Source organism: Vanacampus margaritifer, chromosome 18 (genome assembly GCF_051991255.1).
Source record: "Vanacampus margaritifer isolate UIUO_Vmar chromosome 18, RoL_Vmar_1.0, whole genome shotgun sequence".
Taxonomy (NCBI): Eukaryota; Metazoa; Chordata; class Actinopteri; order Syngnathiformes; family Syngnathidae; genus Vanacampus; species Vanacampus margaritifer.
This window is the reverse complement of record NC_135449.1, coordinates 3,640,633-3,663,211: the sequence shown is the minus strand read 5'-3', so window position 1 is coordinate 3,663,211 and position 22,579 is coordinate 3,640,633. Positions and strand designations below refer to the sequence as shown.

General features: G+C 38.6%; 3 protein-coding genes across 3 annotated transcripts; all 3 read left to right on the top strand.

Moving 5' to 3' along the window:
- Window positions 1-1,776: 1,776 nt before the first annotated feature.
- On the top strand, window positions 1,777-10,413 carry cmn (calymmin). Its single transcript, XM_077551517.1, has 26 exons — window positions 1,777-1,878; window positions 4,207-4,257; window positions 4,333-4,386; window positions 4,454-4,504; window positions 4,573-4,617; window positions 4,707-4,745; window positions 4,879-4,929; window positions 5,006-5,056; window positions 5,976-6,020; window positions 6,112-6,162; window positions 6,291-6,326; window positions 7,566-7,610; window positions 7,693-7,752; window positions 7,819-7,887; window positions 7,967-7,999; window positions 8,076-8,156; window positions 8,285-8,332; window positions 8,410-8,454; window positions 8,553-8,588; window positions 8,660-8,680; window positions 8,754-8,801; window positions 8,869-8,919; window positions 8,995-9,048; window positions 9,126-9,194; window positions 9,257-9,310; window positions 10,001-10,413. Exons 1-26 carry the CDS (start codon window positions 1,812-1,814, stop codon window positions 10,411-10,413), a joined length of 1,668 nt encoding a protein of 555 aa, XP_077407643.1. The 5' UTR covers window positions 1,777-1,811.
- Window positions 10,414-12,028: 1,615 nt separating this feature from the next.
- LOC144038435 (uncharacterized) lies at window positions 12,029-17,790 on the top strand. Its single transcript, XM_077550953.1, has 27 exons — window positions 12,029-12,075; window positions 12,200-12,250; window positions 12,327-12,359; window positions 12,462-12,512; window positions 12,586-12,633; window positions 12,698-12,736; window positions 12,807-12,866; window positions 12,950-12,982; window positions 13,069-13,113; window positions 13,223-13,261; window positions 13,828-13,875; window positions 14,076-14,144; window positions 14,250-14,297; window positions 14,436-14,486; window positions 15,397-15,435; window positions 15,535-15,573; window positions 15,641-15,712; window positions 15,773-15,850; window positions 15,931-15,990; window positions 16,063-16,098; window positions 16,175-16,234; window positions 16,330-16,368; window positions 16,449-16,505; window positions 16,605-16,646; window positions 17,071-17,253; window positions 17,329-17,385; window positions 17,446-17,790. The coding sequence occupies exons 2-27, from the start codon at window positions 12,232-12,234 to the stop codon at window positions 17,448-17,450; spliced, it is 1,350 nt and encodes a 449-aa protein (XP_077407079.1). The 5' UTR covers window positions 12,029-12,075; window positions 12,200-12,231; the 3' UTR covers window positions 17,451-17,790.
- Window positions 17,791-18,580: 790 nt separating this feature from the next.
- Window positions 18,581-22,578, top strand: paqr4b (progestin and adipoQ receptor family member IVb). Its single transcript, XM_077550980.1, has 3 exons — window positions 18,581-18,887; window positions 19,898-20,116; window positions 21,093-22,578. Exons 1-3 carry the CDS (start codon window positions 18,725-18,727, stop codon window positions 21,524-21,526), a joined length of 816 nt encoding a protein of 271 aa, XP_077407106.1. The 5' UTR covers window positions 18,581-18,724; the 3' UTR covers window positions 21,527-22,578.
- The last annotated feature ends 1 nt before the right edge of the window (window position 22,579 follows it).

The following is a 22,579-nucleotide window of genomic DNA, read 5'->3' as shown; positions in this document are numbered from 1 at the left end:
CCTCGAAAGAGAGCGCGAGACAACTCCGGACTTTTATCAGGCAAACGAGGAATAGTCGAACGCAAAGTGCTGTAGTTTGCTAATGAAAAGCAATTAAACATGCAGATGAGTTGGGGGGAAATTCCGACAATACGTCCAATTCTTTGAAAATGTGTCGTCTTTTGCTGATGCCGCTTGCGATTTGTTTTTGAGGCTGAAATGCACTTAATTTTTTTTGCTGATTTTTGACTGACAGGTTAACGTGCCAAAATGACGTGAAGCCTTTTTGACACTGTGCGATTTTGTAATCAAAGTGTTGACTGAGTTTGTGCAGAAGCCAAGTATGTGAGAGGTCTGGGCGGAGCGGGAGGTGAGACGTTAACCTCTCCTTGACCTCATAAGATGAGGATTTGAGCTTTGAGTGAGGAATCTAAGTTAAAGGTGAGATCTCTTCCTCCTTTTTAGTTTGGAAAGTGCGCAAGTGGGGGCACCGGACTCCAATGACGGGCGTGTGAGTGACGGCATGGAACCTCAAAGGTCTCCAAAAATGGTTTCCATGGAGTTGCATTTGCACCTTCGTTTGAGGTAACGTCTGTCTTATAGGGGACTGCTAAGCTCATTGAATGTGTAGATTTTTTTTAATTTTTTTTTTTGCGCTAGTGATATCTTGTCATTTTACATTTAAAAAAAACAATGTGACACTGTTAACATTTACCTATTTATTATTTTTTTTATTTTATTTATTTTTACAAATGTGGTATGTGTTGCATTCAAATGTACAAAATTAAAACTAGAAATCTTAGTGCCACTTTATTGATGTCCTGTCAACATTTTTCTTAAATTGTATGAGCTATTGCAACGTTTGCGATCTTAAATCATTTAAAAAATAATAATAATAATAAATGTGGAAAATTTACTTCTGTTAAAAAAAAAACAAACAACTTTTGTTACACTTAACATAATTTCACAGCTTTGAACATTTTTAAGTAGACATGGGAGAGTACCGATACCAGCCTTATTTCAAGGTATTGGTATCTACACTGTAAAAAATATTAGAGTAATATTTGCTTGGAAAAGGCTTTTTTTTTTCACTCAGAAATTCTAAGTAAATTTTACAAGGCGAAATTTTTTTTTTAAGAACATTTTACTAGTTTGTTTATTAACAAAAAAAGTTTTTTACAGTGTACCAAAATCGGCCGCCCTCTTGTGGCCGTTTTTATGATCAGGAACTATAGATTAGAAGAATACAAAATTGCCATTAATTTCATGCAATTTTAAAGAAAAATGCTAAACTCTATTGGAATATCTTTTAAAAAATCTTAACATTGTTTGGAGGGGTAAATTTTATGTATCAAAAATATCAATGGTATCGGGTGAGTACTCGAACTAGCATTGTTGGACTGAAAAAAATAGGCATTGAACATGCCTATTTTTAAGTATACAAATACTCTAAATTGTGTTATCTTGTAATCAAATTTAAAAATCGTGAGTAAAAATTCTTCGTCTACAAAATGTAAATTTAAGTCATGATTTTAACTTTTTAAATGCAGGCTCTGTTTCATTCCGGACAAACACGAGTGGATGCCATGCAGAGGTCATCAGTCACTGTCCAAACACGCACTTTGCTTTTCTAACTTTTCTCTTAAGTGTAAATGTGCTTTAAGTGCCTAATTGCTCACTTTGCGTGTATGTGCCTACAACGCCTGTGTGGATTCAGAGGGGGGAGGGGGGTGCTGTAGGAGGAGCACTTGCATCCAGAGTGTATAAGAGACCCTCACATCGGGCTCCTCATCTTCATTCAGGCCTTTTTTTCCCTTTTCTCCAGATCCAACATGGGTGGACGCTTGGTTTTTCAGTGTGTGCTGATCCTGTGGCTGGCGCAGATTGCGCATTCTGGGGGTGAGTACGCCCCCCCCCAAAAAAAAAACGCTTGGAAAATAAAATGCAGGCCCAGTTGACGAATGTTTGAAGACGAGTTCAGTGTCAAACATGCAGTGCTCACTTTAAATTTCTCTGTTTTAGGTGTCTAATAAAAAACGATCATGCCTGTGTAAATAAAGTTTTTTAAAAAAAAATTTGTATTTCACAATGATAGATTGGATGCATGTTTAGATCATAATTGCACTAAAACTTAGTGGTAGCCATTGGGCAGCAAGTCATAACATTTCTAATGATTCTCCTGCAAAATGGGGGGGGGGGGGGTTGTGTATAATACGGCCCCCGATTGGCTAGTATCTTTTCACAGTTAATAATATGAAGGCATAAATAATTCAAACTATTTTCCCCATACCAGTGATTTTAAGATTGAGGTCTTTGAAAGTATTTTTAAAAAATTGTGTCAAATCTTGTACGTGCTCCTTAAGTAAAGCTTTTTTTTTTTAAAATTTACTTTTGCTTTTAAATATCCAATTCTGCAACTGCTTTTAAATGTTGTACTTTTTATTCCAGTATGCGAAGAGTTACGTGTGTATGAAATGTGCTATAAATCAGTTTATATTTTTTATTATTATTATTTTTTTAAACAACCTCTAGATACTGTTAAACGTCTAAAAAATGTGAAAATGTTTCGGTTCTTTATAATAAACTCCCATGATTTTTATTTATTTTTTTTTTTTTATTCACAGGATTTTTACAGTATTAGAAAGTGCAATAACAGGGAATTTACCGTACACAAATATTCAGTCGGCCATTATTGTAGCTGTTGTATTTATTTTTTTTAAGTTTGCATACCACTCCATCTGTTAGAAGTTTGTTACACTTAACATAATTTCACAGCTTTGAACATTTTTAAGTAGACATGGGAGAGTACCGATACCGGCCTTATTTCAAGGTATTGGTATCTACACTGTAAAAAATATTAGAGTAATATTTGCTTGGAAAAGGCTTTTTTTTTTCACTCAGAAATTCTAAGTAAATTTTACAAGGAGAATTCTTTTTTTTTTTTTAGAACATTTTACTAGTTTGTTTATTAACAAAAAAAGTTTTTTTTACAGTGTACCAAAATCGGCCGCCCTAATTAATTAAAATTAATCACATGACTTTTATATCTGTTCTCAATGTACAATAAAATAAAGTTTTCATACTCTTAACATAAGTGGGGAAAAAAGTGTTAAACTAATCGAAATATGGCTGCATATATAATTCATAAAATTAAAAAAAATACTGTGATATTGATTTCTGTTGAGGTCATTTTTCTGCCACTAGATGGCATAATTACACTTGTAAGACATTGGTGACAGCTCAGTGCATTTTTCTTTTCATATTAAGAGCTATCTAATCTTTAACATGAAGTAATTTGTGGAATTCTGCACAGTTTTAAAATTGTAAAGTACAACTTGACCCCAGTCTTCACAAATATAAACCTTTTGATTAAGTTTATTACTGCTAAATTTTCCAAGTGGTTATTAATTGCGCGTTAAAGGAACTTTAACTCTTTGACTGCCAATAACGTTTAGTAAAATCCTAGGGAGGAGTGCCAAAGACGTTTGTTTCAAAACAGAGGTGAAATTAACCATTTTCTATTGTTGATTACTGAAAAACGGAATTAGGTAGAAACAAACTTTTTTTTCTGATGAAAGATGAGAGTCCAATCTTTCATTTGGTAGTATGTGTGTTTCCATAGTCATAATTTTCTGTGGCCCTTGAAAGATCAGTCAAAAATGCTTAAATCGGCTGGCACCCACGGCATCCCTTTTCTGAAAACGTCTGGCAGTCAAAGTTAAATAACCTCAAAATCAATGCCTTAATTTTGAGCTAACTGCTGCTTAATCGCCTTCTTGTCATTTGATTTGATTTTCTTTTCTTTTTTTATTTATTTAACTCCTACTACGTCTCATGGCCCTCTGCCAGCACGCTTTTGTTGCGGCCTTGTCCCGCCAATGGTGTAACTCGCTCCCAGTTGAGATGAATGTCTTTTTCAAACGCTGGGATTTGCCTGCCAAATTTCAAACCACCGTGTCAACCGGAAATCTTAGCAACCGAGTTGTCCTTCGGCCATCTATTCCGTTTTTGTGCGCGAATCAAAGGCAGAGTGGAGCTTCGGTGGCAGCAGCCGTCTAAATTTAACATCCCGCTGTGAGTGGAAGAGAATGGCTTTTTTTTTTTTTTTTCCTGCCTTTTGCACAGTCACTGCATTGACTTCCAACTATTACTTCCCAAAAGTCCTCACTTAGCCATTCAAATTGCGATATTTCATCTCTCACATTATGCATCAATTGTTGGTTGAAGGTTACGGTGCTGGAGTGTCTGGAGTACCGAATGGTCACGGACATTTTAATGGTGAGTCGGCATCGGCCCATTTTTTTTTTTTTTTTGACTGAGTTTGTCCGTAGCTAATGATGCTTTTTGTTGCAGGGAAGCGAGCACAAAATGGCGGAGGCGCCGCACGAATGCTGATGCCAACCAAAGGTTTGCTCATCAATGTGGCAAAAACGGATCAACTGATTTCTTTTAACATCCGTTTGCTTTTTCTAAGGCGTGGGCTCCCATAACGGATACGGCGGCGGATACCCAAATAAGGGCGTAGGTGAGTAAAGGTGAAATCAAAGCAACCGCTCGTTTTTTTTTTGATTGGCGCTTCGCTCCCCATTTAAGGCTACGGAGGAGCTGCGGGGGTGGCCAATGGAGCGGCAACCAAAGGTTGATTGTTTTTTTTTATTATTTTTTTTTATTTTTTTATTGGAGGTCTGCTTTGAATAATAATCAAGAAATTCTAACTTGTTTTGAAGGCTACGGTGCAGGGAGAGGTCAAGGAGGGTGGCCACAAGGTAGGAACATGCATTGTAAAAACGGACACATTTCAATTGATTTGTCATTTCTGATAGTGGCTTGAAAAAAAAAAAAAATAATGCTACATGTTTATATTATGACATTTGTGGCTTTAACGTATCATTGTTGCAGGATATGGCGGTCATGCTGGTCCCGCCAACCAACATCCAATAAAAGGCAACGGTACGACGCTTCCCTTAGGAAATCGCATTGTAAACGCGCTCCGGCAATGTTTTGATGTGGAATGTTCACATTTCAGGCTACCGAGCGCACGCCGGTGCATCGGCTGGACGGGGGAATAAAGGAAATGGTAAGTTTAGATGATCAGGAGGAAGAATTTTGGCGAGAGTTGGATTGTTGGGAAAGGCTAGACTCATATTAAATGAGAAAATAATGTATATTTTGTATTGTTCATGAATATTACCGTATTTGAAGATTGGGGTAATTCCTACAAAATCAATCATTATGCACACTGTAAAAAAAAAAAAAAAAAAAAGCCATAAGAATAATAAATTATGTAGGATGCCTTGAACTCACCGATAAACAATTTGCTCGCACAAAACTCAAAAGTATGTGCATTTTGATCTGCGGAGTGGTTTTGTGGAAAACATTAAAAGAAGTATAAGTATTTGTCAATTTAAGAAATTGTGTAGTATTAAAAAAATCTTTTTTGCTAAATATACTAGGGAGGAATAATAAAAAAAGTGGTTGAAAGTACAATTTTTGTTAAGGCATTTATGCATAGTGAGTTAAAGTTGCTTCATCCTGTTCCATTTCGAACAGTAAGTCTTTTCTTTTGTAAATTAATTTCTTTGGAAGTCATTACTATTATTTATGGAGAACGAAAACGGTTAAAAAAAAAAAAACTTAAATGTCTCTATTTGTTTTTGACACAATTGTGCTCTTTTGTTTTGTCATTTTAAACGTTCAAAGTAAAGTTGAGTGAAATTACACTCTAAGAACAGTTGAAACAAAAATGGACCGATCCTCTACTTGGGTCTATTTGATCCAACTTTGAGTCAAGAAATGAGTCTTTTAGTGTAAAACAACTCTTAAATATTGGTCAGATCCTTTACTTGGGTCAAAAATTGGGTTATTTTGTATAAAACAACCCAAAAGGTTGGGTTAAATTGTCCCATAAAGTGGATCAGTCCATTTAAAAAATTTTATTTTTAATTTTTTAGAGTGTACCTTTTTGTAGTATTCATGAAAACTCTTGATGTTGTAAGGTTATGGAGGTGGACCCCAGAATGTAAACAAAGGCCAGATGAAGGGTGCGTAATCAGATTCGAACCATGAATGCTACAAATTCCGAGCAAATTAATCATTTAAAGTCCTGCAAAATGATAACAAATGTTTTGTTAGGTTACGGGCCTGCAACCGGAGCTCTTGGTGGAAATGGAGCCAAGCCAATTGGTGAGTTATGGCCACTGTATGATGCATTATTAGTTGCTGTGGTTGACATCAGCGAAATTAAACTTCCTCCTCTTCACTGTACAGTACTGCATTTTGATGATCTAAAATATATATTTGTACCCTTATAGGTCCTGCGCGCAGCGGACTTGCCAATAAAGGTTATGGTAAGGAATGTTTGCTGTGTGGATTGGACTGACTGAGTGGAAAATTATTATTTTTAATTTTTCACTATTGTTTGCTGCGCGATTTATGACCCCATGATTGTTTGTTGAAAGATTTATGACCCCAATAAAACCTCTGTTGTGGCCTGTCAAAACAGTTTTGTTTGTTGATAATTTATGATCCTTTGACCCTGTTTGATTTATGACCCCGATAAAAACTTTTGACAGGTCATACAGACAGTTAAATGATTGATGTGACCCTTTGACACTATTGTTGAGTGATTTATGATCCTTTGATCCAGTTTGATTTATGACCCCAATAAAAAAAAGACAGGCCATCCATACAGACAGTTAAATGAATGATGTGTGACCCTATTTGTTCTTGAAGGATTTATGACTCTTTGATCCTGTTGTTTGTTTTATGACACCAATAAAAAAAAATGACAAGCCTTACAGACACACAAATGAATTATTTATGATTCTTTGATCCCATTGTTTGATTTATGACCCCCAATAAAAAAAGACAGGCCATCCATACAGACAGTTAAATGAATGATGTGACCCTTTGACCCTATTTGTTCTTGAAGGATTTATGACACTTTGATCCTGTTTGATTTATGACACCCATAAAAAAACTTTTGACAGGTCATACAGACAGTTAAATGATTGATGTGACCCTTTGGCACTATTGTTGAGTGATTTATGATCTTTTGATCCAGTTTGATTTATGACACCGATTTTATTAAAAAAAAAAAAGAAGTTGACAAGCCTTACAGACACACAAATTAATTATTTATGATCCTTTGATCCCATTGTTTGATTTATGACCCCAATAAAAAAATTGACAGGCCATCCATACAGACAGTTAAAAGAATGATGTGACCCTTTGACCCTATTTGTTGTTGAAGGATTTATGACGCTTTGATCCTGTTGTTTGATTTATGACCCCGATAAACATTTTGACAGGCCATACAGACAGTTAAATGATGTGACCCTATTGTTTGTTGAATGATTTATGACTCTTTGATCCTGTTTGATTTATGACCCAGATAAAAAAAAAACTTTTGACAGGTCATACAGACAGTTAAATGAATGATGTGACCCTTTAACCCTATTGTTGAGTGATTTATGGCCCCAAAAGTTATACTGGGGTCATAAATCACCCAATAAACTATAGGATCAAAGGGTTTCTGACTAAAGTAGTCCTACCTGACTTCCTCTTACTTTACTACTCTTCATTAGGATATGGCACAAAAGCTGGTCTACCAAATGGAGCTGGAAACAACGGTAAAGTTTGGAAAAACAAACCTTATTATAAGGCAGGTCCAAGTGCGTATTAATCTTTTGCATTCCATATTGTACTCAACAGCCATGGGGGTTGCTGGGCGTAAACCCGTGAAAGGATACGGCCAGCCATACTATGGAGCAGGTGATGAAACGCGTCCACAGTTATCTTGTGAGGCCAACGTTAACTTGTATTTGATTCTCAATTAAGGCCCTGGTGCAGGTGCGGGAGCGTCCCATGGTCAGGGGGTGCCTCAGCTTGCCAAGAACCAGGGCAAGGGTAGGCGAGTTTCTCTGTCCAGCTCGTTTCGTCATTGTGTGTCCTAATGGCGTGCTTTTGATTATAATTTTTTCTTCAGCATATGGTGGTTATGGTATGCAACCGATGGGTGGTGAGTCAGTTGGTCCTCAATATTGACCTCTCCTGCTACTTGCATACGTTAAGTCTACATTTGTGTATTCTCTTAGGCTACACTGGCGGGTACGGCAGTGCTGGAATGGGCCTGGGACCACGGTATGGAAGTGGCGGAATCAAAGGACCCAAGCCAGGTTGATTTCTTTACTGTATTGTATACGCCTGCACAATCTAATGAGAATTAATACTGTATGCCAATCTCTATTGGTTTGTACATGTGGACCTAATATTTATATAGCAAATTGCTTTTTGTAAACTGAAGGCTACGCAGGTGCAAGGGCCCAGAATGGCATTGGAGGCGTACCAACCGGTGGGTTATTGTCTTTTTTTTTTAATCAAACCATACAATCGGTAATGATGGATGTTTTTTGGTGGTTCATTCTGAAGGTTACGGGTACCCCAATGGTGGCGTGAACTATCCTGTCAAACCAGGTAGATATGATTATACTAAATACTCCGGCTTCCTTCCACATTTGCAAAAATGTGCATGTTAGATTCAAGACTGACTTTTTTTTTTTTTTTTTTTTAAGGATATGGGAGTATTCCAAATGGTGTCAAGCCCAATGGTGAGTCTAACATTTTATATTGAAAATGTGTCTAAGGTAAGTAAAGTCATAATAATGAATTTGTTTTTCAGGATACGGCACGAACAGAGGAGGTACACGACCGTGTTACAAAAGTACACGTACCACAATTACCGCTATGTATAATCGCCATCTTTTAAAATCAAGGTTATCCAAATGGAGTTGTTCCCAATGGATATGGAGCCAAACCTAACGGTAGTGGATCCCACTTCTCTGATATGAGCAATTCAGAAATGCTCTATTAATGATGCTTTTCTTTAAGGTTATGGAACCGCAGCTGGTGGCACCAAAGGATACGGAGCCAGACCCAATGGTGACGTCCTACTCATGTGAATGACAAATCACTGATCCGACCGACATCTTATTTTGGTTTTATGCTTTCCGTCAGGCGCCGGAGCTGGAAATGGTGCAGCGCTCGGAGGATCCGGAAATAAACTCGCTGGTGCGTTTCTGGAATTGTTTATTCCAATCGGGCGCTCTGTTCTTGGTATTGTGATCAATATAAACAACTTCATTCAGGATATGGCGCAGGGGGGGGACTGGGACCTCAGGCCACCAAAGGCGTCGGACCTGCATCACCAGGCCACGGTAGGAGTTCTTCCTGCGTTGCGATATCCGGACCGGGATGAATTTATGTTTTATATTTACAGGCATTGGTGGTTCTGCTGGCGTACCAAATCAACCAGCTAAAGCATCAAACTCTGGTAAGTAATCAAATCTTTTTTTTTTTTTTTTTTAAAGAGGAAGTCAACCTTAAACATTTTTTGACAATAATGTTATATGACCTCACCAGTCTAAACATGACATTATAATTAATATTACATTTGTGGAATATGAGTGTTGTAGCAATTTTTTTATCCATCTCAGGGGGCGGCCATTTTGCCACTTGCTGTCGACGGAAGATGACATCACAGTTGCTCAGGCAACGACCAATCACAGCTCACCTGTTATCTGAAGCTGAGCTGCGATTCGTAGTTTCCTGAGACTTGAGCTGTGATGTCATTTTCACTCGACAGCAAGTGGCAAAATGGCCGCCTTCTGATATTGATAAAAACTGCGGGATTTTGCAGCTTAACTCATATTCTACTAACACCGTATTTAACCAAAATACCATATTTGGCCTAGTGGGGCTGCATAGAACTTCAAGAATTTTTGGGCGGGTTAACTTCCCCTTTAAGAGTAATTTTGTAACATGTTCCACAAGATGGCGGCCATAAAACACCATCAAGCATGTACACAATCTTGACCCAATGTTACATAAATCATCTTTAAGCAGATGATTCTACAAACAACCTTCACATGAGGCTCATAAATACTAACCAACATATTAGCCTAACTAGCATGCTAGCATAAACTTAACACTTTACATGAAAGCGCTTCTGTTTGCACCTCAGGATTTGGTCAGATGCCGTATGCTAAAGGTCCAAAGATGATGCCCGGTGCCCCAAACGGCAAAGGCCTTAAAGGTGAAGTTCTCCCACCTCAGCAACCAGGCTTAACACTTCGCGAGGGCGCCCCACCGCAGCGACCAATCATCCAAGGTGACGCGCTGCCGGCGCCTGAGCCCACCAACGGCCGGCTCGTTCTGGTCACCCAAGACCAGTACCAGAAGCTGCCGTCGCCTGTGCCGCAAGGGAAGAACTACATGCAGCCGCAGGCTACGCCGGCAAACGCACCCGTTTTCCCGCAGGGCAAAGAACCCAAGCTTGGGCCTGAATCTTCTCTTGGACCAGCGTTCATGGACAAAAGTGGGAAGCCCCCCTCTTATGATGCTGGACAGGCTGGAGGCCTTCAAGGCAAGTACTAAGTCTTAAGTCACATGTGTTCATAAATTAGCCACATTTGCACTCAGTTTCTGTACTTGTGTGTTAGCTCGCTGTATTAACAGGCTAGTTTTAGCATCCTAGCTGTTAGCGGAACGTTGACAACCATGTATGGCCTCTAGGTTATGCGTTTGGCGGCGATCCGCCCACACAGAAAAGTCCAGGGGCCGATGATATATTTGGGGTGGGCCTGAAGAGGAATAAAATTATTTTGTCCTCCTTTGCGTGTTCCAAAAATTTGAAGACAGATTTAATGTAAGAAAAAAACACCTTTGCAAGATGATTTATTAAAAACAGAGATCTCTGGACATCGTGACAGGCTCCAAACATCACATAACAGGTGGAATTTCAGAGTGCCGAATGTGTCTCTTCCGCGTGTAAAATGGCTTCTTTATAGTTAAACAGACCGCCTCTCTTTCATTTGTAGACAAAACATACTCTCTTGGTACTTTTCCGTGAGCGATGGCGAAAACAGAGTCAGGGGTGTGTGTTCGAAGCAGATTCTGTTCTCAAGGACCAAATGTGTTTTCGCACAGAGAAGGAACTTCTAGACCAAATAATATGTCCCAGCTTAAGGTCAAATTATACTGAGTTCAACACTCACTTGACATCTTATAAAACATTTCAACGTTAATATATGAAATAAAGAATTAAAAGGTTAATAATGTATAACAATAGTAAATATATGAAATAAAGTATTAAAAATGTTAATAATATCTAACAGGCCACAGCATTGAAGGTTACGCTGCTCCCGGTTCAAAGTCAAAGAACGTCATGCATCCTGAGCAAACGGCAGCTGCTCGAGTATCCCGCGAGGAGGAAGTCGCTGGCAGGCGGATGGGCAAAGGTGTCAAACTTTTAGGGCGATTTGGGTCCACTGGTTGACTAATGGAATCACGAATTTGATGTTTCCCTGTAGTGCATGTTTGAATGTCCAAACACTCTTGTTCTTGTTTTGAATGCCATTTTTTTTTTAGGTTAAAGAAAGAAGGGGAAGTCAACCCAAAAGTATCTTCTATGCATCCCCACTAGTCTAAATACAGTATTCTGGTTAGTGGAATAGGAGTTAAGCAGTTATCAATATCACAAGGCGGCCATTTTGCCACTAGCTGTCAAGTGAAAATGACGTCTCGGGTAACAACCAATCACAGCTCGGCTTCAGAAAACAGGTGAGCTGTGATTGGTCGTTCCCTGAACACCATAGATGTCATCTTCCGTTGACAGCAAATGGCTGCTCTCTGTAACAATTTGGCCCCAAAAATATTTTTATTTGACCATTTATGACTAAAACATATTCTAATTAGTATATTAGCACCTTTGCTCTTCACAAGGGGTACTCTTGCAATCCTCTGGCCAATAGTTTTCAGCCCTCTGTCTGCCGATGTAACATTATCTGTATGCAGGGAAAATGCAGTTTCGTTTTTGGCCACAGATGGCAGTAGTGATTCGAAAATTAAATGTTCTGCATCCAGGAGCTTTAATCATAATGTCATGTTTTGACTAGTGAGGTCCCGTACTGTATAACTATCTATATACTACTATAACTATAATCTAGACTCACTGATGTTCCAATCTGTCCTGAATTTTAGAGAATGGAGGCGGAGCTTTAATATCCAAGGGACAGGGAGCTAAAGCAGGCAAACCTGGTAACATTCTAATTTACGTCAAATTCACCTTACTGTGTACAGATCTTTTTTTTTTGGGGGGGGGGGGGGTGTAAATCTCTTTTTATATCATGTTTCTATTGTAATATAATTTATTTTATTGTAGACTGTGGCCCAGGGGGTCCAAATGGGCAGTGGATGAAAATACCTAGACCAGGTAAAGCGATTCCAATAAAGATGTCCAATACAGATAAAAATTATTTTGTTGTTGTTTTTAAACTTTTGTAACGCAGGAGCTAGCATGTCAGCGGGTACCAACACCAAAGGTACTTAATGTGCTAATAATTCCGTTCTTTTTCAATTTAAAAAGTGAAGTTTGGTCTCACGCAAGGAAATTGTTTTTCCTCACCATACTTTGCATTCATCAGGTTACGGCGCAGGAGCAGGTGTTGTTCCAAACCGATTTGGTGCCAACCCCGGTAAATCAAAATTTCAGTCTTAAGAGTTTTAAACTGCCAATACCTTTTCAATTGCACGTGTATCTATCGAAAGGTTACGGAGCTGGAGGCTATGCTGGACCGAATCATGCATATGGAGCCGGTAAGATTGACTTATCAAAGCAATCATGACGAATGTGCCGACTCACTCGCGCTTTTGTGTGCAGGCATCGGATACCGTAATGCAGGCAAACCCCAACAGCCGAGTGAGTATGCGATCCCTAAACCCCAAAAAGCATTTCGCCAACATTGAACATTTCCACTGCGCTTCCTCAGTTCACAGACAAGGAGCCAACCTTGGAGGAGCTGGCTACGTTAAGGGAAACTCTCACCCGGGTCAGCATTTAACGATAAATAGAAACGAGTCTGTCGCGTACACAAAAGACGATATTTTATGAATATGAAATCTATATTTATAGGATATGCAGGTCCTGGTGACAATTTGAAAGCAGGTGAACTGGATGCTTACTCAATACTCCTCTGAGACTCGAATTAACGACAGAAAGGATGTTATGTTGCTTTTTTTGTTTGTTTTTAGGCTATTCAAATGGATATGTTGCTGGTGGCCAGCCTGACTATGCTAGTATGTAACTTTTTTGCACCAATTAATATTGTTTCACTGCCATTGAATGATGACCAGGACAAATTTTATATATTAAAAAAAAAAAGATGAATGTTTAAACATTTTCCAGATCTTGGCCACGGTGTTCCGACTAGTGATGCTAAATCAGGTATGAGAATTTGCATCCCAATCCCAAATCAATTACGAGATTAAATTTTTTATTTTTTTTTAAATTTATTAATCATTCACTGCCATTGTCGGCTATAGACGTCAAATTTCATTTGAACTATTTCTATTAGTTTAACATTTTTCCCCACTTTTGTTAACCAGAGTATAAAAAACTAGAATTTTTTTTTTTATTGTATTAAAACAGATATAAACTTTGTGATTAATCGTGAGTTAACTAGTGAAGTCATGCGATTAATTACGATAAAAATTGTAATCACCTGACGCCCCTAATTTTTAATAATCTTAAAAAATATATATATATTTATATATATTAAAAAAATAATAATTAAATTAAAATTTAGGGGCATCAGGCGATTCAATTTTTTAATCGCATGACTTCACTAGTTAACTCATGATTAATCACAAATTTTATATCCATTTACTCTTAACAAAAATGGGGGGGGGAATTGTTAAACTAATAGAAATTGTTCATATTAATTAATTTTTGACGTCTATAGCTGCCAATGGCAGTTGAATGAGTTAATTTATTTTATCCTGAATTTGCAGGTGGCGGTGTGCAGGTGCCTTACAATGGCGCCCCAGCCGGAGTGGATGGTAAGACTAGGACAAATATCACAAAAAGTGTGCAATATACAGAAATAATTATCTTGTCTCAAATCAATTATAAATTTCATATCGCACATGCCAGAAATCAAACCACCATTGTTCACACTTTTATTTTTATTTTGTATTTTTTTTTTTTTTTAGTTCAATCTGTTTTATGTGACACTTAAATGTCATGTTGGTTTCTACAGGTGCGAATCAGCCTGAGCCGCAGCCAGCTGGTCTCGGACCAAACGGAAAACAAGGCCCGGTCTACGGCGGTATGTTTTGAAATCTCGGCTGCAATTTTGTGTGTAGGTGTAATTTAGTCAGGAAAGACTTTGTAACAAGCAGCAACATTTTTTTTTTCCTACCGCCTGTGACAGGAATGGATGAGGGTCAGCCTGGGATGGGTCCTGAGGCGGCAAAATATGGTGAGTTTTTGTTCTTGGTTATTCCGAGCCACTTTCACAAGCTTTTTTTTTTTTATTATTAATTATTATTTTTTTAAAATCTTAAACTTTCCAAAGAGTTACAGTATTTATTTTTGTTAATCCCTTCTATCGATTCAGGAATTGGTGGATTGCAGTTTGGTGGCAACCCTCAGACAGGAAATAATGGAGGTAATTGCGCTATGTGAATTTTGAAATGAGTGACATCATGATAGATATTCTCATCACGATGTCACACAAAGTTCAGATGACATCCTTGGTAAACTCTTCTTTCATTTGACCAAGGCAGAGAGAAATAGGGTTAAGGGCTTGAATGGTTTTTAGTTTTCTTCACTACTACCAGGGGTTTCCCCCGGCGCTTTATAAGCCTGGCGGACTGCCATGGCCAATAGGATTTGGTGCTTGTTGTTATCATTATATGTCATTAGCAAGGATGAATTTGCTGGATTCATAGATTTTTTTTTTTTTCCAAATTTACATACCGGTAACCAAGGGGAAAAAAAAATATATATATATAGTTTTTGTTACTGTTTTTTTTTGCTTTCCGCCACCCAGAAATACCCTGGCACCCATTTACAAACAAAAAGGTCTATTAACTCATTCACTGCCATTAACGGCTATAGACGTCAAAAATTAATTTGAACTATTTCTATTAGTTTCACTTTTTTTTTTTTTTTTTTTTGTGTGTGACAACCTAGATTTTTTTTATTGTACATTTAGAACAGCTATAAAATTTGTGATTAATCGTGAGTTAACTATTGAAGTCATGCGATTAATTGCAATTAAAAAATTTAATCGTCTGATGCCCCTAATTTTTTAACATTTCCTTTTCTTTTTTTATTAGGGGCATCAGGCATTTTTAAAATTGTAATTAATCACATGACTTCAATAGTTAACTCACGATTACTATCACAGATTTTATATCCGTTCTAAATGCACAATAAAAAAAAATCTAGGTTTTATACTCTTGTTAAAAAAAATGTGAAACTAATAGAAATAGTTCAAATGAATTTTTGACGTCTATAGCCGTCAATGGCAGTGAATGAGTTAATTTTCTTTCTCAAACTGTCAATTATTGCAGGCTATGGACCTGCTGCTGATGTGACGCCAGGAAAATATGGTAGGGCGCATTTTTTGGCCGTGTATAATCAGATGCAGTTTATACAAACATTTTCAAGTCGGATTTAGTTTCAAAGTCTCTGTAATGATGTAACCGCAGGTGCAGTCAATATGGGCGGTGGTGTCACTGGACAATATGGTAAGTATAGATTAAGCTAGAAATGGTCACTTGAACTTTTTAAATGTCTGTTTTTTTTTGTCGTCAGGGTATGGCGGCGTCCCCAACATCGGCCATTTTCTAGGTCTTAATAGTAATGGACACATGGCTGGAAAATATGGTGCGTGAACTTTTGACACACATTTTTGGTTTTTGTTCTGATGGCTGTCCGCTACCGCAGGTTATGGAAGAACGCCTCAAGAAGTGCAACCTGTCGGGTTTGTACCTCAGCTCAATTCTCCCGGCGCTGGACAATATGGTGAGAATGTTTAGAAACAAACCGATCTATTGGACAATTCGTCATTTGTATGGCTTGACGCTCGTTTGCATTCCCATCAGGACCAGGCGCTTTGCCATATCAGTCAAGTCCACTCGGAGTTGGACCAAATGTCAACTATGGTGAGACCCTTTAAATTAGCCACCCCCCCATCCACCCATTTTTTTATGTTAACCTTTTTTATGTTTGCCAAGGTGGTGGTGGTGAAGGGACGCCTACTGGGAAACATGGTTTGTTTTATTTATTTATTTTCGTACACCTTAGCACTCAAGGTCAGTTGTAGATCATTTCTTTTGAATCTTTCAGTGGATAACTCGGGACTCCACCCGGGGCAGCCTTTCCAATCGGCTCCTGACGCCCGATCAGGTAGCGCCAGAAGTTGGTTCATTTCCCACGGCTTTTTTTTTTTTTTTTTTTTACCAGATCTTTCAGTGCCAATGATAGTATTTCTGTATAAACAGGGTCACCTTATGAATCCCAGCCAGCTGAGAGTGCCAACGGTACGTCCTCCATTAAGGAAATAGTTTTCGGTTTGTAAAGGTTTTATTTTGTGGTGATTTTGGTCTTAATTTCCTCTCAGTGGGAGGGGATCCAAATTTGTCACGAGTGGGCGAGGGCATGGCGAATAATAAATATGGTAAGTTGGAATTAATTACGTGTAAACCATCAAAGGTCACAAGTTTTAACCTTCAATTTTGCCCCCCCCCCCCCCACTTTTTTTTTTTTTAACTGTCAGGAAATGTTGGTTACATAAGTGGAAGCAAGCTGCAGCCAGAAGGTAACGTATCAATTTCCAAGTTTCCACATGTTAACTCTTTGACTGCCAGACGTTTTCAGAAAAGGGATGCCGTGGGTGCCAGCCGATTTAAGCATTTTTGACTGATCTTTCAAGGTTCACAGAAAATTATGTGTTTGGACTATGGAAACACACATACTACCAAATGAAAGATTGGAATTTCATCAGAAAAAAAAGTGTTTGTTTCTACCTTATTCCGTTTTTCAGTAATCAACAATAGAAAATGGTTAGTTTCACCTCTGTTTTGAAACAAACGTCTTTTAACGTCTTTGGCACTCCTCCATAGGATTTTACTAAACGTTATTTAACGTTTTTGGCAGTCAGAGTTAAAAGATGATGAAAATGATCGTTTTTTTTTTCTCTCCAGTTATTTCACTCCCCGCGGCGCCCTCTCCCTTGCCGCTAGATTCAGACTTCACGCCGGCGAGAACGGACGACCTCAACTCGGACCTCACGGGCGGCGCCGGCGGCCTCTCGTTCAACCCCGACGCGGCCCGAGGGTCGGAGCAGCAGCAGCCGGACGACCCGGAGCAGATGCCGCGGCAGCTTCACATCCAGCAGCAGCTCAAACTGCATTTTCACCCTCAAGGCACGGGACCGAATGATCAAAAAATCCAAATGAACCGTTTGAACTTTTGTGTGACTGTTTTCTTTTTGTCTTCAGGATCAAAGAATGCTAAATATGACTTGAATGGCTTCTTTGGAAATGGCGGCTACCAAGGTAAGAAGTGACTTAAAAATATAAAAATGCAAAAAGATTAATTGGTCTTTTTTCACGCAGGTTAACGTTGCTGTCATCACTTCATTCCCATGTCATTGTATGATAGTTGTCATCACTTCCTCATTGTATATTAGTTTTATTTAATCCTTTATTTACTTGGCAAACCTTTTAGAAATTGATAGATTATATCAAAATATACCTCTTGGTGCGCAAACAAATAATTTGACGAATGGAGTTTTGTCTGCTTGTTAGTTTTTGATTGAATCAGTCAGTTTTGCCTCAGATATATTTCTATATAAAAACAAAATGCTTTCTAATTTATTTTCTGTTTTTTTATTACTACTTGTGGTAAGATTGTGGTTTTGTTGTACAGTATTTGAGTGATTAAAACCCAAGACACACACAGTTTTATGTGTGCTCCTACAATTTGTAATTATAGAAAAAAACAAACTTCTACTTTGCACTTCAGCCCAGTTTTTGCTGATATTGTGCTAATGTGTGGCTGAGCAACGTAGCAGCTGAAGTTTCAAATGCTAGCTTTCAATGTTAGCTTCCAACACGACCGCAAAGATTAGCTTCCAAAATTAACTTTCATAATCTAACGCACAAAGCTAACATTGAAATCAATGTTGGAAGCTAACTAAAGAAAAAGCTAATGCTGAAGGCAAAGTTGGCAGCTAATGTCCAAACTAGCCTTGAAGCTAACCATTTTCCTGAGTGCTAACACTATAGGTAATGTTGTAAGCTAGCTAACATTAGATGCTAACGTTTGAGGTAACAGAAGCTAACTTTAGAACCTAACATTGCAAGCTAATGTTGAAGCTAACTTTGTTATTCCTTAGTGCTAACAACATTGGAAGCTAACATTAGCAGTAAAGTTGGAAACTATCTAAAATAAAAAAAACTATATTTTAAAAAGGAAACTAACATTTGAATATAAAGTTAGAAGCTAATTTTAAACATAATAATGCAAACTCATAATTTCATTTTGGAAGCTAACTTTAAGATACTCTCTGTAACAATTGGCCAAAAATATTTATTTATGACTGAAACATATTCTAAAAAGGAACCAAAACTTAAAGCTCCCAATGACATTAAGGTGTGATCAACTTGAGGCGGCTGCAATCGCGCGCGTGGCCGTTTTGGTTCGAGGATTAGCGCAGCTTTATCCTTAAGAAGAATAAGAAGCGTGCGCTGATTGGCCCCCCCGGTCACAGGCGAGCGTGCAGCACCAACCTGAGCGGCTACTGCGCTTCTTCCACCTGAGCTGCGGGATGGCTCGCGGAGGGCCGCGCCGAGGCCCGGCGTAGGATGCCGGCCGTACGCGCTAGTCGTCAGGATGGTTCGCTCGGGGCCGCGGCTGTTGGACTTCACCAAAACCCCTTCACATCTCCAGTTTAACAAATACGTCCTGACCGGCTACCGACCCGTGTCCACTGCTCACGAGTGTGTGCGCAGTCTCTTCTACATGCACAATGAGCTGGGCAACATCTACAGTCATGGTAAGTCAATTTTTGTTTTTGGCATGTGTTTAGACAAATCGTGCTGATTTATTCTTAGACCGGCAGCAGGTACAAAGTCGCTGTACTCTCACTTGTGGCTAGTTTTCAAAGCTGACTTGGCAGGAGCGTGTAATGAGAATATGGGATTTGCTGTAATCTGCCCTGGGAATCCCTGGCCTGGAAATATCCCTCTGCTAACTGGGTCTTTAACAGATGAGCACTCGGGTGGCTCAAGTTACTCGGTCAAGTTGAAGTGCAAATTGAAATGTTTGAGAAAATAACAGCATAACGGCTAAATGCTGCCTCACCATGTTTGCTTTGAACTCTGGGCTCCACTAATGGGCCTTAGTGGTACATGATTTATGATTTGATATCCTTGATATTGAATAAAAGCGTGTTTCAGCGGTTAGTCTTTTTAGTAAAATACATATTTAGTTTTATTGTTATTGTTTAGGGAAGAGCAAAATCAATGTTTTCTTTTTAGGAAAGTCGTCGTCACTTTGTCTTTTTAAGAACATTCAACATCAAGTTTTTCTACTTTTTAGGAAAACACATTTATACTTTTGTCTTTTTAGAAAGATGTTAGTTTTTTCTTTTTTTTAATGAAAACACATCAGTACTGTAGTTTGGTTTCATTTTAGGAAAGTCATCAATATTTTTTTCTTTTTAGGAACATACACCAGTTTTTTTTTTTTTTTTGTTTTTTTAGAAATACATTTTAAAGGATAGTAGAACCTCAAGATGGATAAAAAAACAAAACATCCATCTTAAGGTTATTATAGTTACGTCATTACTAGTGCATGCACAACCCCCCCCCCCCCTCCCCCCTGTATATTATGAGCATTTTCTCTGACACTTTTTAATTTGTTTGTCCTGGTCTAAATTATCGCAAGGTGTGTATCGCCGTCACACTTCATTTTTCTCCATGACGAACCCCTAAGAAGAGAAATGAACCTTAGTCGAGTTCTTCTGCGCATTGCGTCGAGTGATCTCTCATTTTCAAACCTCAGGCATCCCCTTCTTCCTGTTCCTCGTGCTGCTGCCCTTCAGCATCCCCTGGAGGGAGGTGGACAGCGTCTGGATCTGCGTGGTCCACTACCTGGCCTGCCTCAGCCCCACGGTGGGCTCGGTTCTCTATCACGTGTTCATGAACCACGTCGGCGGGGAGCACGTGTACGACACGCTGCTCTCGCTGGACATGTTCGGCGTGTGCTTGGTCAACACGCTAGGTGGGTCTTTGATGCCTCGGCAAAAAAAAAAACGCTCGAGTGCTTTAACTCGGTTCACTGCCATTGACGGCTATAGACGTGAAAAATTCATTTGATCCATTTCTATTAGTTTCACTTTTTAGCAAATTTGTGATTTATAATATTGAGTTAACTAGTCAAGTCATGTGATTAATTACAATTTTAAAAATGTAATCGCCTGATGACCCTAATAAAAAAAAATTAAAAAAAGATTATTAAAAATTAGGGGCGTCAGACAATTAAAATTTTTAATCTCATGACTTCACTAGTTAACTGACAATTAATCACGCATTTTATATCTGTTCTAAATGTACAATTAAAAATATTCTAGGCTTTCATACTCTTAACAAAAGTGGGGAAAAAAATTAATAGAAATAGTTCAAATGAATTTTTCACGTCTATAGCCGTCAATGGCAGTGAATGAGTTTTAACAGGGAAGGCAAGTCAAAAATCTTCAAAATATGTTCTTTGCGAACCCACTAATCTAAAAACAGCATTCTGATTAATATTGCGTTTGTTGAATAGGAATTAATGTGCCTGGTTTTTAGCCATCTCAGGGGGCAGCCATTTTGTTTTGTACTACCTCTTGATGTTGACTGAAAATGACATCATGGGTATCGACCAATCACGACTCGCCTGTTTTGGTCATGTGACATTGCCAAGATGAGCACTGATGTTGCATTTGAGGAAGGTGGGAAGATTTATTCCACTCAGATTGTTGCAGTTCTGACAGCAAATGTAAACAACAAAGATGGCTGATTGTTTTTTTGTTTTTTTTAACTTGCCACTGTAACACTTTTGAGATTTCTCTTGAAATGTAAGTGCAGTACAAATACTGTACAATTTATTATTAGATTTCGAATAACTAAATTGTTAAAGAGAAATGAGTTTACAAAACAGAATTTTAAAAAGCCCCAAAAAAAAGAAACCTCGCATCATGCTCTTCCCTTGTCACCAGGCGCTCTCCCCATCATCCACATCACGCTCCTTTGCTTCCCGACGGTGCAGCAGGCCGCCCTGCTGGCTTACATCTTCCTTTCGGCCTACGGCATCTACTGCGCCACCACGGCTCGCACCAACGTCCGGCGCCTGCGGGCCTTCGCGTGGCAGGCCGTGTTCCGCTTCAGCCTCTTCATGTACCGCGTGTACGGCAGCGGGGCGGGCAGCCCCGATTCGCTGCGCCTCTTCGTCATCATGGACTCGCTGGCCGTGCTGGGGGGGCTGGTCAACGTGGTCCAGATCCCCGAGCGCTTCGTCCCGGGCCTCTTTGACAACTGGGGTAACAGTCACCAGATCATGCACGTGATGGTAATCTGCTCCATCTTTTACCTCCATTGGGGGACGCTGGAGGATCTGACCTGGGTTAAGAACTACCAGTGTCCCACGGAGTGATTGCGCAACAAGCGGGGTTGATAGATTTGACACAGTGAGTAGATTTGAAAGCTTGGGTACGATTTGTGGCAAATTTGACACGTTTTGATGTTCACAGTGATAAAAATGATCCACAATACACAAAAGTAATTTTAAAATGCCATTGCTAACAGTGCTGAGAACGGTCTTAAGAAATGTAGTTCATATTTTTGTATAGCTTATGAGGCCTGAACTATGGCGCCGTATTAGGGACATATATAAAAAAAAAAAAAATTTTTTTTGAGGGTGGGGGCAATATTTAGAGGGGAAAAAAAACCTTGCAAATTTGCGAGAAAAAAACTCGTAAATTTGCGAGTTTATAAAGTGGCGAATTTGCAAGAAAAAAAACATAAATTTTGCGAGTTTATAAAGTGTAAAATTTGCAAGAAAAAACTAAAGTAAATTTGCAAGTGTATTAAGTGGCAAATTTGCGAGAAAAAGTTTGTAAATTTTTGTTTATAAAGATGCAAATTTGCGAAAAAACATAAATTTGTGAGAAAAAAATTGTAAATTTGGCACTTTAAAAAAAAAAGTGGCAAATTTGTGAGAAAAAATTTGCGATTTTATGAAGTGGCAAATTTGCGATTTTGGAAGTGGCAAATTTGCGAGATTTTGTTTATTTAAAAAAAAAAATAAAAATTTAATTAAGAATGATTCAGTCTCCATCCTGTCTTTTTATAAACGGTGTCCTATTAACCACCAATGAATCCTCACAGACTCTAGCTAGCTATGCTACGTGTATTTTTTTGTTTTTCTCTGATTACCCCCCCCCCCCCCCTCTGAAAAAAACAGACGTGGACCCAATACACCCGTCAAATTATTATTATTTTTTAAATGCACTTTAGCCCTGTTGGTACAAAGGGTGCGCTTCCTGTTTAAACTCTATTACACCTGCAAGTAATGTACAGTGGAATTCACATGAAAAAAAAAAAAAATCCTGCTTACTTGATTTGTACTGTAGCTTGCTGAAATGCAGTGGCAAATGTTATTTTTAAAAAAAAATGGCATAATAAAGTATATATTTTTGCATCTTTT

Coding starts and splice junctions, on each gene's coding strand:
- cmn (XM_077551517.1), top strand. CDS start 1,812: ATGGGTGGACGCTTGGTTTTTCAGTGTGTGCTGATCCTGTGGCTGGCG. Junction 4,505..4,572: donor ATACCCAAATAAGGGCGTAG/GTGAGTAAAGGT, acceptor TCCCCATTTAAG/GCTACGGAGGAGCTGCGGGG. Junction 7,888..7,966: donor TGCCAAGAACCAGGGCAAGG/GTAGGCGAGTTT, acceptor TTTTTTCTTCAG/CATATGGTGGTTATGGTATG.
- LOC144038435 (XM_077550953.1), top strand. Junction 13,114..13,222: donor TGGCCAGCCTGACTATGCTA/GTATGTAACTTT, acceptor AACATTTTCCAG/ATCTTGGCCACGGTGTTCCG. Junction 15,851..15,930: donor TCCCGGCGCTGGACAATATG/GTGAGAATGTTT, acceptor CATTCCCATCAG/GACCAGGCGCTTTGCCATAT.
- paqr4b (XM_077550980.1), top strand. CDS start 18,725: ATGGTTCGCTCGGGGCCGCGGCTGTTGGACTTCACCAAAACCCCTTCA. Junction 18,888..19,897: donor GGGCAACATCTACAGTCATG/GTAAGTCAATTT, acceptor TTCAAACCTCAG/GCATCCCCTTCTTCCTGTTC. Junction 20,117..21,092: donor GTGCTTGGTCAACACGCTAG/GTGGGTCTTTGA, acceptor CCTTGTCACCAG/GCGCTCTCCCCATCATCCAC.